This window comes from Myxine glutinosa, chromosome 10 (assembly GCF_964187855.1).
Source record: "Myxine glutinosa chromosome 10, kmMyxGlut1.1, whole genome shotgun sequence".
NCBI lineage: Eukaryota > Metazoa > Chordata > Myxini > Myxiniformes > Myxinidae > Myxine > Myxine glutinosa.
In genome coordinates this window covers 49,649,601-49,663,576 of record NC_136270.1, presented here as the reverse complement: position 1 = coordinate 49,663,576, position 13,976 = coordinate 49,649,601, and the positions used below count along the sequence as shown (strand labels likewise).

Genomic DNA, 13,976 nt, shown 5'->3' with positions numbered 1-13,976 from the left:
TGGGATTAAACATGTTTTTATTCTATCCCTTGTTCAATATCTTAGACTTACTGCTCTGACAACCTGTAAAACCAACTTACACCTTTATATTTAAACAGAACAAGCTGTGTATTATGTCACAAACTGTGTATCAATGTATGGCACTGGTTTAACAGAGTTAATTTGAAGATAGCTTAACCTCTGCCAAACAACCTTTTCCGACAAACTTTTACGTTTTGATCAACTTGAAGGAAGCCGACATTCTTTCAAGTATTTTACTGTCATAAAAAGGGTATTTAGAAATGGTGGATGAATAAATACAAAAAAAGCAATGTAATTCTGTATGTTGTGCAAATGTTAATCAGGGTTGGTACAAGAGGAACCTGAGTTGGCTTTGCATCTGTGCTAATGCAGCAAGCACGTGCATCAAAACACAAAAATGCCATAATCATGCGAGTCACGTCAAGTTGGCTGCTATTTCCAATGCAGTGGCCCAACAGTTACTTGGAGAACACTTTGGCAACTTGAAGTAAATGAGGAATGAAACGGCTAAATTGTGAAGAACTTTCCTGTAACCATTCACCCAAATGCTAAACTAGAATGATGTAATAACACAACTGCCTTATCGAATAGGTGGCACTCTTATACCTCCAAACTAGATTTGTAATCACACATAGCACATTGGAAAGCAAAGCAGGTCCTGAAAGGGACTAAGGAAAAGTCTCATCCACCCTCACACTCCGAGGACAAGGTCCACACAACCAGGAATATAAATTACCAGCAGGGCCTATTACTTTCAATCCTGGCCAGCATCATTGCCTTTAGAGCATTGTTTACACCCTCTGTTCAGGCCCACTGTATTTAGTCAACCTTCCCATCTGCATCCCCATGGTCCATCATGAAGCCCACAGTCCAAGCGCTCTCAAATCTTCGTCTTCGTCTTCCTGCTTAGCTGAGGTGCAACGGGAAGGAAAAAAAAAAAAAAGTTGCTTGGTTAACGTTACATGACACAGGTAAGCAGCACTATACAACATCCTTCTTCCCACCCCCCTCCCCTCCCCTCCACCGGAACCAAAAATAAAAAGAAATCCACGTATATAAGGGATGGGGCCACTACAATTCAGACCATTAGTACCTGGCTCTACTGCAGGGATGGTAGTTGATGGGACACTGGGCAACTCAGGTTCCCCAACAGCCAGGAGTTCTTTATCAAGGTCTTCTTGTTCCATCTCCGCCAGCTCAGCCAGAAGTTCATCCTAGTAATACACAACACTTCAATCAAAGGCCTGCTTCCCTCCGGGAGCAAGACGAGTTTTCAGAATTTGAATCATCAATATGCTACATACATACGAAAATCATAAGTCCTCTCCACACTCTCATGGGGTGGTATTTTGTGCTCATTACCTGACCCTAGGTACCACGAAGCATGTATGCAAAACTTGTCGATTTTCCCAGCCATTTAAAATTCCATAGTTATCAGACGTAGAGAGAATCGTCTTATTTTGCATTAGCGTGCATCAGCTCGCTATGCTTGCCTCATCACACATCGCCGCAGAGGCACGGGCTTGTTTAAACTGAGGATAATGACCTGACTGAACTTGAGTTATTGTGTTGTCAAGATTTACACCTATCATAATACAATCATTTCTTTTGTACAAATTTATTTCTAATATTGGTGATATTTATTTGTACTCTAAAAAGGTCAGTGGTATAACGCTCAAAATGGTCAAGTGTCCAAGCTGTCTTGTGTCTGAAGGTGTAAGGGATCTAAATGGTAAGATCAAAGGGGTCAAAACGGACCTAAAGGGTATAAAAGGTCGGAAAAGTGAAGGGATCCTAAAGGTGTCTAAAGTATTGAAAGTGTCTTAAAGGTAAAAGTGCTCTTCAGGATATTGGTGTATAAAGGGTCGTTATGGGACTTCAGGCTCTAAGGATATTCAGGGCCTTCTGGGTCTTTTGAGGGGGTGGGAAGGGTCTTCAGAGTCTTCTAGGTATTCTGTCACACACCCAAACCGTTCCACCAAGTTTCATCCGAATCTGTCAAAAACTTTGAGATATCCAGCTAGATGTCATTTTCGGCCCAATCTCTCAATGGTGAAGAATCACTTGAAAAATTCTAGTATCCAGCTCCGGAATCAGATCTTCACCAATATCTAGTCATTTTGTTCTTGCGTCATACCCAACCCCTCCACCAAATTTTGTCCAAATTTCTCCACAACTTTTGAGATATCCTGTTCAGAAAGATGGACAAACAGACAGACGGGGTGAAAACAAAACTTCCATCCATCTTTGGCGGCGGAGGTACGCAGTATCATTTGAGAATAATAATAACATGTATAATCGCCCCCTACCGCTGCACCCCCACCCCCCATCTGGGTTTGGTGAAAGGCAAGCTCATGTTCAAGCATTAGAGCAGGCAGGTATGATAAGAGTCTGTGAAGACCAATGAAAATTTGGTCCAATGATGAAAGCTGCCAGCAAGGCGACTGGTAAAAGTTCCTAGTTTTAAATATTTTAACGACTGAAGGCAGACTTATTAATAGAACGGCACTCAGTAGAAAGCACACCTCTGCCAGGTGAACAGTTTATGTTTTGTATCCCAGAGTAGACCAGAATTGCAAAAGATGATGGGAATAGAGCCTGTGATTGATGCTGTGAAGAGGAACAGGTTGAGATGGTTTGGTCATGTGCTGAGGAAGGATGAAAGTGACTGGTTGAGAAGAGTGATGGAAATTAATGTAGAAGGAAGTAGAGGATGGGGAAGACCGAGAAAGACTTGGCTAAAGATGGTGGAAGAAGAAATGCGGGCAAGGGGGTTAACAAGGGGAGATGCAGAAAATAGGGCAAAATGGAGAAGATTGTCATGGGGACCGCAAGGCTAACCCCCGCTCTGGCAGGGAAAATGGCCTTAAAATGCATGTTGTTGTTGTTGTTGTTGTATCCCAGAGTAGACCAGAAAATCACAATACAGAATCGCATTTCATCAAAATCATCCGTCCACAATTTTTGAGATATCCTGCTTGGTATCTTTTTTGGCCCGATCTCCCAATGGTGAAGAATCACTTAAATTCTACTGGCCGGATCCGGATCCGGGTCTTCACCAAAATAATCATTTTGTCCTCGTCACATATGCTGCCTCGCTGCCAAATTTCGTCCACAACTTTTTGAGATATATGGTTTGCAAACAGATAGACAGACAGGGGTGACAGACCTTTGGTGGTGGAGGTAATTATTACCGTTCAATAGAATTGCCTTTAGAGGCCATTTTTTTCCCCGCAGGGTGGGGGTTGGCCTTTTTTTGGGCACCGTGGTCCACTTTTTGAAGCAAAGTTTTACGGCCGGACGCCCTTCCTGCCACCAACCCTGTTAGTCGCCTCTTGCGACACACAGGGGAATTTCCATTCAATTAATATTATTCAATGCTCCACATAATTTTCGATTAGTCAATGTGGCGTTTCCATCTCAGCATCAGAGCTCTGAGCATCCATCATGCTGGGAATCAGAGGTTCAAATATCATAATGGCATACATTTGTCCATTATATACTGGTGTTGGCCTAATGGTTAGGGCGGCTGGCTTGGGATCCGAAGGTCCTGAGTTTGAATCCTGTTCAGCTGTTGAATTAATACCAGGTGGGGTTGACTCACTCAGCCTGTCCTTCCGAGGTCGGCAAAATGAGTACCAGGGTACTGGGTGTTTGTCCATTATCTCAAGAAAGTTGGTGGCAGGATTTGCACTCTGGCCGCCGTAAAAAACGCATCATTCCATAGCACACACAGTGGTGTGTGTCGGGATGGTGCTGAGGAGTCATCCAAGGACGCAGTGGCGTGCTGATCCAGCATACGCTCCCGTGTATATATATATATATATATATATATATATATATATATATATATATATATATATATATATATATATATATATATATATATATGTCCATTATCTACCAACATCCTTCTAATTTGTGCAACATCACACCAATCTTGCCTAAATTTTCAAAGCATACATTTCATATATGCAGCTATTCTACGAGCTTAAGATAGTTTAAAAAATAATAATAAAAAACGGTTCATGGAACCTTACTCCACACAGTCTTGAGAAACAAGGACATGGGCAGGGTCTGCGAGCAGCAAATTTTATTGGACATGATGGGGTTGGTAATAAGCAGTAATATTTTTTGCAAGTATTGCTAAATGGAAAGGTTTTGAAAGTGCCAAAAGGCGATTTTTGTTCTGCAGTGTTCAAGTGCGTAATTAAACAAAGATTTTAAATAGAGAATTCTTTTTTCAGAATTTTAACATCATTGATGCAGCGTCTTTTACACCACCTTATCTAACATTAAACGAGTCATTTGTGCCTGTTGTTTGTGTCCTTTTATGACGTCTTTAAAAACTAAGTTTTTTTTTCTGAAGGAAAAACTGTTCAACTGAAGGAAAAACAGTAAAATGGAATCATTTTCAATTTTGTTTGATTGCTCGAGAAGCCAAAAGACGAAAATAATTATCTCACTTCTCTGCGCATGCGCGATCGGGACAAATTCAGTCAAAGTACTGCTAAACTACAGTTTAATTTTCTGTTACATGTCATGTTCAAAAGATAACTTTTTTTTTTCTTTTTTTTTGTATACAAGATCGAGGCTCGTGAAAGAGCGAACATTTATCACACAGAAAGACAAACCGACAAACTGACACATAACCGACAAACCGACACATAAAACAAATAACATCGGGAGCGGTAGACAAGATGGGGAGAGAGGGGGAAGGACACAAACACAACATTTGAGAGCAGGAACCGAGAGACATGGAGACATCGAGAGATCTGTGGGAGGGAGAGGGCTTTGGGGGGGAGGCGTGGGAGAGGCATAAAACATATGGACACTGCCAGGACTACCAGGAAAGAAGTTGGAATTACAAACAAGGTGGATCTGGGGTGAATTAGTGGGGGTAGAAAAGATCAAGGTTTTGGATGGGGGAAGATAAGAGATGGTGGTGAACAGCTGTTTTAAAGACCTGGAGGGAGGAGTGGGATTGAAGGGAGTGTGGGAGTTTGTTCCAGAGGCGGGAGAAAAGAGGAATGAAGGAGTGAAGGTGAGCAGAGAGCCGAGATTTCGGCAGTTTAACCATCAGAGGCTTGCTGGCAGATCTTGTGCGACCTGTAGGAATATTTGGGGGACAGAGCACAGAGAGAGCTGGGGGAGCAAGGCCGGAGAGGAGTCGGTAGAAGACAGAAAGACCACCTACCTGCCTGCGGTGAGTGAGTGAAAGGCCCTCAGAGATAGCTTCATCGCGGGAGATTCCAATGATTCTGAAAGCTTTGGTTTCAACAGCGTGAAGCCGAGCTAGGTGTGAGGCAGGAGCACCAGCACAGAGGGGAGAACAGTATTCCATTGAGCTGCGGATGAAAGCCTTGTATGTGGTGAGGAGCTCAGGTGTGCCTAGGAAGGACTTCGCACGACGGAGGATGCCCAGTCGGCGACTGGCTTTGCAGGCCAGCTTGGAAATGTGGTTTTCCCAAGAAAGATCATGGCAGATAGTGAGACCCAAAAGCTTGAGCGACAGAACTTCTTGGAGAGGAGTCCCCATGCTCCTCCCTTCCCCTTCTATCCAACCATTCAATTTGAAATTTAGTTGTTCTTAAATTAGAAACTGACGTTTGTAGACAGACAAAGTGAACCAATTAACCCCGCGTTTCGCTTCACGCACGCGAGGTAATAAAACATGTCAGAATTAATACACAAAAGGTGAAAGTTGGACACTGCCATACCTCATCAATCTCTTGTGCAAAGCCAACTGGCCGAGAGATGGCATCAGAGACTTCCTGCGCCAAGTCCTGCTGTTCCTGTATATCAGCCATCAGATCATCGACTTTATCAATGTCCCTGCATGAGAGAGCAAAAAGATTTTAAAAAATCCAAAATAAGTATGGGAAAGCATCACAGGTAACAAAATCTCCCTCCTAAACATTTATCTTCTACAATAATAAAAGGGTGTGTGTGTGTGTGTGTGTGTGTGTGTGTGTGTGTGTGTGTGTGTGTGTGTGTGTGTGTGTGTGTGTATTTCCTCCATAACTCCAAAACTATGAAGCGGAGCAGCCCCAAACTTTGCATGCATACTTTTCAACCTCCAAATGATTGCATGAATGAAAACGGTGTGTTTTTGAAAATAATTTACACAAACAGGCTTACGTTTGGTCAGCCTGCATTCCGGTCACTCAGCTTGGGGCCTTAATTCCACCATTTTGTCTGCTCAATTCAGTATGCCTTGCATTAGAACATGTCGGTTTCTGTACAATAAAGCCTCCCCATGCTCCTCCCTTCCCATTCTATCCAACCTCCTCCCCCCTTCCCCTTCTATCCAATCTCCTCCCCCCTTCCCCTCCTCCCTTCCCCTTCTATCCAACCTCTTCCCCCTTCCCCTCCTATCCAACCTCCTCCTCTCTTCCCCTTCTATCCAACGCCCTCCTCCCTTCCCCTTCTATCCAACCTCCTCCTCCCTTCCCCTTCTATCCAACCTCCTCCTCCCTTCCCCTTCTATCCAACCTCATATCCAACCCCCTCCTCCCTTCCCCTTCTATCCAACCTCCTCCCCCCTTCCCCTCCTATCCAACCCCCTCCCCCCTTCCCCTTCTATCCAACCTCCTCCCCCCTTCCCCTTCCATCCCTCACCCTCAACCCCCCCTTTCCCCCTCTCCATATTCACAACACAAAGCGACACTGCGTTGCCTGGCAACGCTGGGTACTTTTGCAGGTAAATAATTAAATATGCACTCCACATAACAACACAAAGCAAAAGCTTGCGTCAGTAATTTGTTGTTTTTCTTCTTACGGTTCCAAAGTTTAAGTTTGCTTATCAAGTAGATATGAATAAAAACTGATTCCACTTAATACTGCATCAAAAGAACTTTGTTTGCTTTACCAACAAACCAAAATGTCCACTTCTTTCTCAATCAAAAAGGAAGGTTGGAAGGGGAGGGGGAGGTGGTAGAGAAGGCAATGAAAGGAAGGGGATAAGCAGCAAAGAACCTCCATCCCTTAATGTCTGTCTTTAAATCTTGGATTCAAACAAATATATATCAATTTCAAGGTGTAAAAGACAAAATGGACCAATCACAACAAAAAAAATTCTCCGACAAAATGATCACATTGCACCAAAGCTCATCGCAGACCTGTCTCCCACCCATTTAAGCACAATCGTGTGGAATTATTGATTTGGTGCAGCATTCCATATTTTTGAGGATGAATTATTTCACCAAAACATTGGGGAAAAACAATAGTTTTGAACACAGACAGACACTAAACTCAAATCTTAAGGATCATCAATGAAACCCACCCATATATTTCCATGGTCATTTGAAACTTGTACGACTCGCCATCATCCATGACCTTGCCTGAGCAGACAATATAGCAAAGTTGATGAAATGCAACCTCAGACTTTGCGTCCTTCTTTGTTCAAAGTCTTTCCTTCATAAATCATAACTACTCAGCTGACAAGGCCTTTGCCTTCAACTTAACTGAGTATTGCTCTGCCCTACGAGCTGAGGCCCCAGCATTACATCTCTCCTGGATCCTGTGGAATCTAAATCTCTCGACATGACTGACATTTCTCTCGATGAGGTCAAAGTACGAGGTTCGTTTGCTCTCACATAGCAGACAGATTGGCAGCCTTTGTTTTTTTTAAACCGCATCACCTCCAATCTACCTCTCCCTGCTTTCTCGGTCTGAGCCTCACCGGCTCCTTCTGGATGCATATTCTTCCAGTAAAACCCTCGCGATTTAACTCCAACGAGAATGGCACTCCTTGACATCGACCAATATGCCTACGCCCACATTATTACATCATTATACATACTTGGACCAAGTTTGATATAAATCCCTTCAGCTGTTCTCAAGTATCACATTGTTACCTGACTTTTTACCTTTTGAGGCAGTCGCTAAAACTCAACTGGCTGTTTAACACTCAACTGAAAGGAAGGAAACCCAGGGAGTGTTCAGTTACCACTTACGAAGCAGCTAACGAGCGCTTGCCAAGCCAGCCATTTTGAGTTCATTGCTTGCTGGAATGCTTAAGCCACTTGGCGAGCGCCATACCAGAATCTTGGCAACAGAACACACACTGACGTTCTTGAGGCCCGACCCTACATCCACTGTAATCTATATACCGTGGAGAGGAATGATCCTCCCTGCCACTCCCATAGGGACAGGGTGTACTAGTAAATAACAAGCGTTACGCCTAGGTCCCCCGTCGGTGAAGTGATGCGAGTTGACAAAGTGGAAGACGCAAGGCGGCCATCTTGGATTTTGACATGGCAACCCAATTTTCAATAGCGTTCTCCCTTAATAATAATAATGCATTTATTTTATATAGCGCTTTTCAGGAAGCCCAAAGACGCTTTGACAGAGTGCAAAACATAATGCATAGCAAAACATAAAAACAATTGCAAAAAAGAAGAATCAATAGGGAAATATTCAAAGCACAAAGGAGGGAGAAGGAGAGGAGATAGTCAGGGGTTAGATGCTGTGGGTTAAATGTTGAATGCAGTGTTGAACAGGTGGGTCTTGAGTGATGTTTTGAATGTGGTGAGTGAGGAGGAGTCTCTGATGGTGTGAGGTAGCGAGTTCCAGAGGGTGGGAGCAGCGATGGAGAAGGCCCTGTCCCCCCAGGATCTAAATTTGGTCCGGATGGGGGGGGGGGGGGGGGGTCAGGAGGTTGGTACCAGCAGAGCGGAGGTTGCGGGTGGGAGTGTGTCTGGAGAGGAGGTCAGCCAGGTAGGACGGGGCCAGGTTATGGAGGGCTTTGTAGGTCAAGAGGAGGATTTTGTACTGGATTCTCTGGGGGATGGGGAGCCAGTGAAGCTTGTAAAGGACGGGGTGATGTGGTCACGGGTCCGGGAATGGGTGAGTAGACGGGCAGCGGAGTTCTGAATGTATTGGTATTGGAGTTTATTGGTGATTGTTGAGGGTGAACCATAAAGGAGGCTATTGCAGTAGTCCAGGCGGGAAATGATGAAGGCGTGGATGAGGGTTTCTGCAGCCACGGAGGAGAGGGATGGACGGAGACGGGCGATGTTTTTCAGGTGAAAGAAGGCTGTCTTTGTGATCTGTTTAGTGTATTTGTCGAAGGAGAGGGTTTGGTCAAAGATGATGCCAAGATTCCGGATGTGAGGGGAGGTGGATACTGGGAAACCGTCGATGTTGAGGGCAAAGTTATGGGTGGACTTGGTGAGCGTTTTTGGGCCAATGATGATTATTTCAGATTTATCACAGTTAAGCTTGAGGAAGTTGATTTGAAGCCAGGATTTTATTTCAGTGATGCAGTTTGTCAGGATAGAGTGGTTGGCGGTGGAGATGGACTTGGTGGAGATGAAAAGCTGGATGTCATCGGCGAAGCAGTGGAATTGGAGACCATGACGGCGGATTAAGTGACCGAGGGGGGACAGGTAAAGGATGAAGAGGAGGGGGCCAAGAACTGAACCTTGGGGGACACCTTGGGGGAGGGGAGCAGTGGGGGATTTGCAGTTATTGATGGAGATGAACTGACGTCTGTCAGAGAGGTATGATTTAATCCAAGAGAGGGCAGTGCCGGTAACGTTAAAGGTGGTTTCAAGTCGGGTGAGGAGGATGGTGTGATCGATGGTGTCAAAGGCGGCGCTGAGGTCGAGGAGGATGAGAATGTTGAGGTTGCCAGCGTCAGAGGAGAGAAGGTCGTTCTCCCTTATGCGAAAATACACCCACACACCAGATTAGAAGTTAGTAGTTCGTTAATTTTTTTCAAGATATTTTGCTCACAAGGTTCAGACATATATATATGGTGGCGGCCATCTTGGATTTTGACATGGCGACCCAATTTTCAATAGCATTCTTCCTTTTGCCTAGATACACCCACACACCAGATTAGAAGTTGGTACTTCGCTTATTTTTCAAGATATTTCGCTCAAGGTTCAGACATACATGGCGGTGGCCATCTTGGATTTTGACGTGGGTTACACCCGCACATCAAATTAGAATGCGGTCCTTCGCTTACGCACGTACGCACACCCGCACGGATGGACGCACGCACGGAGGGAGGGGAAAACCATAGTCCCCCTTTCGCTTCGCGGTGTGACAGGGGACAAAAAGTCAAAGCTTGGTAGTAACCATCTCATGAAGAAAGTCCAACTTTTGCTTTTTGGCATTTTTTTTTATAACATAATTGCTCACTCGTGGTATTTTGAGACAATAATGATAATAATATTTATAATGGTTTGCAAGTTTTATCGCAATATTAATTTGCTCCAATTTTTTACCGATTGAAGTACAGTCTTGCGGTTTCCGTATGGGTAAGCAGATCCGATAAGCATCACCTCCTTCGGTATCCGACTTAAAAACACCTTTTGCTCCAAAGATAAAGATCGTTGAAACCCAAACAACGCATTAACCATTTCCATACGCACATATCCTTGTGGACTTTCTCCAAAGCCTTGGCAGCAAACCCCATGGAGCGAAGCACCTCCGTATTCGTGCTCGCATTCTCCAAGGACTCGCGTTGGTATTCAATGGTCGAAAGTGTCCCATCAATTTGCGCTAGCTGTTTTTCAAAGCGCTTCTTGCGCTTCAAGGCAAGCAAAGCTTCTGCAAGGGATAAAAACAAAACAAAATAAGTTTGTTCATTTGTTTTTGGAGTGTGTGCGAGGCCAAAATCAAATCCAAATCGATGTAGTATCGAAGCTTCAGAGTACATTCTAGTGGCAATATAAATGGAGACATCAAAAAATATTTAAGTATTAAAAGCAACATGATTACTACCCTTTTATCGACCCCAGTTTTTCTCACATTCTTGTGTTGTTTTTTTTGCCCAAAGTCTTTCACAAACTGGCTGGCTAGGCCTGACGTTCACCTGAGGGTGCAGGAATTTCTAATTTGTTCATGGTGCCAGAGATAATTTACCTACTGCTCATGAAAGACAATGGTATCTTTCACGTGAATACAAACTAAAGCTCGTAGACAGGATGGGACACCCAGTTTAACATGCATCATCAGAGGGATGTCACGCTTCACAGCGACTATGGCCACGCATAATATGTGACCAGGGCCACGGATGACGTGACCAGGCCAGGCTTAACACTTGACCAGGGCCAGGCTTGACAATGACTTGGGCCAGGCTTGACAATGACTAGGGCCAGGCTTGACAATGACTAGGGCCAGGCTTGACAATGACTAGGGCCAGGCTTGACAATGACTAGGGCCAGGCTTGACAATGACTAGGGCCAGGCTTGACAGGTGACCAGGGGCAGGCTTGACAGGTGACCAGGGCCAGGGTTGACAATGACCAGGGCCAGGGTTGACAATGACCAGGGCCAGGGTTGACAATGACCAGGGCCAGGGTTGACAATGACCAGGGCCAGGGTTGACAATGACCAGGGCCAGGGTTGACAATGACCAGGGCCAGGGTTGACAATGACCAGGGCCAGGGTTGACAATGACCAGAGCCAGGGCCAGGGTTGACATGTGACCAGGGCCAGGGTTGACAATGACCAGGGCCAGGGTTGACAATGACCAGGGCCAGGGTTGACAATGACCAGGGCCAGGGTTGACAATGACCAGAGCCAGGGCCAGGGTTGACAATGACCAGGGCCAGGGCCAGGGTTGACACGTGACCAAGGGCAGGGTTGACACGTGATCAGGGCCAGGGCTAGGCTTGACACTTGACAAAGGCCAAGGTTGACACGTGACCAGGGCCAGGGTTGACACGTGACCAGGGGCAGGGTTGACACGTGATCAGGGCCAGGGCTAGGCTTGACACTTGACAAAGGCCAAGGTTGACACGTGACCAGGGGCAGGGTTGACAATGACCAGGGCCAGGGTTGACACGTGACCAGGGCCAGGGTTGACAATGACCAGGGCCAGGGTTGACAATGACCAGGGCCAGGGTTGACAATGACCAGGGCCAGGGTTGACAATGACCAGGGCCAGGGCTAGGCTTGACACTTGACAAAGGCCAAGGTTGACACTTGACAAAGGCCAAGGTTGACACGTGACCAGGGGCAGGGTTGACAATGACCAGGGCCAGGGTTGACAATGACCAGGGCCAGGGTTGACAATGACCAGGGCCAGGGTTGACAATGACCAGGGCCAGGGTTGACAATGACCAGGGCCAGGGTTGACAATGACCAGGGCTAGGCTTGACACTTGACAAAGGCCAAGGTTGACACGTGACCAGGGGCAGGGTTGACAATGACCAGGGGCAGGGTTGACACGTGACCAGGAGCAGGGTTGACACGTGATCAGGGGTATATTTCACACGCCAGCAAGCAAAGCTTCACCTCGCTTGTTCTTCGTGCCGTGCCGGCGAGCATTTTCTAACTGAAGACTAATCTTCTCTTCTAAGAAGAGCTGCTTTTTACACAACAGCTCTTCGCTCTCTCGTAAGCGCTGGATGGCTTCTTGCGTTGATGGCGAGCTTTCTGTCTTGCCCATGGCACCGAAGAGCTTTCCAAAGAAGCTCATAGCGCCGACTGTACAGAGGGAACAGTACCTGCGAGAAGAGAAAGAACTTCAGATACTATTAAAATCACAGAATCCATTTCAGTTTATCCGCGGCTTGGGATTCGGATGTGTTTCAATACTTTACCGCTAATCCATAAAATGGCGCTTTCCGTTGTACTGCACGGACCAACAGCCGATTCGTAGATCTTTTAATAAAAAAAACAACAGCAATTTATGGAAATAGGACGATTTATTGGAGCATTGAAATGCTTTTATTCGACTATAAGTAACAAGTATTACAAAATATATTTTTACTGAAGAGAAAATAATAAGCTCAAACCGTTATATGAAATAAGTGAGTCGACCAGCCAAGATTTTACGATAATCCTCGAAAAACGACAACATATTAATATCAAAAACACGTCACATAAAAATAATAAAAATAACAGTGCAGAACAACAACAATCAAAAGACAAAATCAATCAAAGATAAATTATATAATATGTCGATTCTGACGGCGATGACTACGTCATGGTTCATTACCAACGTGGGAAATTTGAATGAGCGCTGGAAACGTCAAAATGAACTTTCTCAACGACGGAGCCCCAAATGTGTTTAAAATGACAATGGCACAAACTAAATGTAACACTTTGTATTTATCATTGTTAATTGATCTCTATTTTCATTTTAAATTGTAGTATTAAAAGAATTGCGATTCTTAAATTAATACTGCACCCGCGAAGGCTGTGCTCGTGTTCATCCCCACCGAACGTTGTAATATCATTAATTATATGCTTTTTCTATTTTATTCCACTTCATTTTCCCTCACCTAGGCTTTCATATGCACCATCGCCTACGAAAATTACCATATATGGAGGAGGTTCATTACCCATGATGCAGTGCGCGGGCACTTTGGTTGGGAAGCTGAACAAGCGAGAAATGGTAAACAAGGCCAAATAATTAGCGTAACCTTCCATTGCAGTAAGTGAGAATAACGAGATAAACGTGATCGATTGTACAGCTACTGATGCTATCGTTGCCATGGAAGCGAATACAACCAATATGGCGGTGCGCACGGCATTATGGGAAAGCTCTGAAAACCCTCCATAGTCTATACTGTATTGCGCATTTTTGTAGTTAATGTTAATCAAGAATCTAAAATATTTAATGTCAGCTATAAAATGGTGATAAAAATATCCCTTTAAATTTCTCCGAACAATAAATAATTTAATTGTGATCGAATGAAGTATATATGGAACGTTATGATTTAGAACGTATTATTTAGAACGGTTGGTAATTTCTCCCTCTCATCCCTTTCATCGACAAGCTTACGTTTCCATACAATACGAAATAAAAATCTACAAACATTTTGTAATACATGTGCTTATATTTTCATGTGCTTTTGAGAAACGGAAAAACTATAGAAGCCAAAAGGAGGTTATTTTCCTCCTTCAATTTCAATCTGAACTTTTATTTCATCGATTTCTTCAAAATAATCTCTTGTTTTCTCCTACATTTGTTTTTTGCGTTTATATGTG

At 44.5% G+C, this 13,976-nt stretch overlaps 1 protein-coding gene across 2 annotated transcripts; it reads right to left on the bottom strand.

The window, feature by feature from the left end:
* Positions 1-240: 240 nt before the first annotated feature.
* LOC137434514 (charged multivesicular body protein 4c) lies at positions 241-12,852 on the bottom strand. Of its 2 annotated transcripts, XM_068127610.2 has the most exons (7): positions 12,779-12,852; positions 12,584-12,644; positions 12,276-12,487; positions 10,407-10,584; positions 5,742-5,856; positions 1,115-1,235; positions 241-931 (listed from the first exon to the last, which is right to left on the bottom strand). In XM_068127610.2, the coding sequence occupies exons 3-7, from the start codon at positions 12,457-12,459 to the stop codon at positions 876-878; spliced, it is 654 nt and encodes a 217-aa protein (XP_067983711.2). In that variant the 5' UTR covers positions 12,460-12,487; positions 12,584-12,644; positions 12,779-12,852; the 3' UTR covers positions 241-875. The 2 variants fall into 2 exon arrangements, with proteins under 2 accessions (XP_067983711.2, XP_078641751.1); XM_078785625.1 differs by lacking the exons at positions 12,584-12,644; positions 12,779-12,852 and having other exon boundaries at positions 12,276-12,572.
* Positions 12,853-13,976: the final 1,124 nt, after the last annotated feature.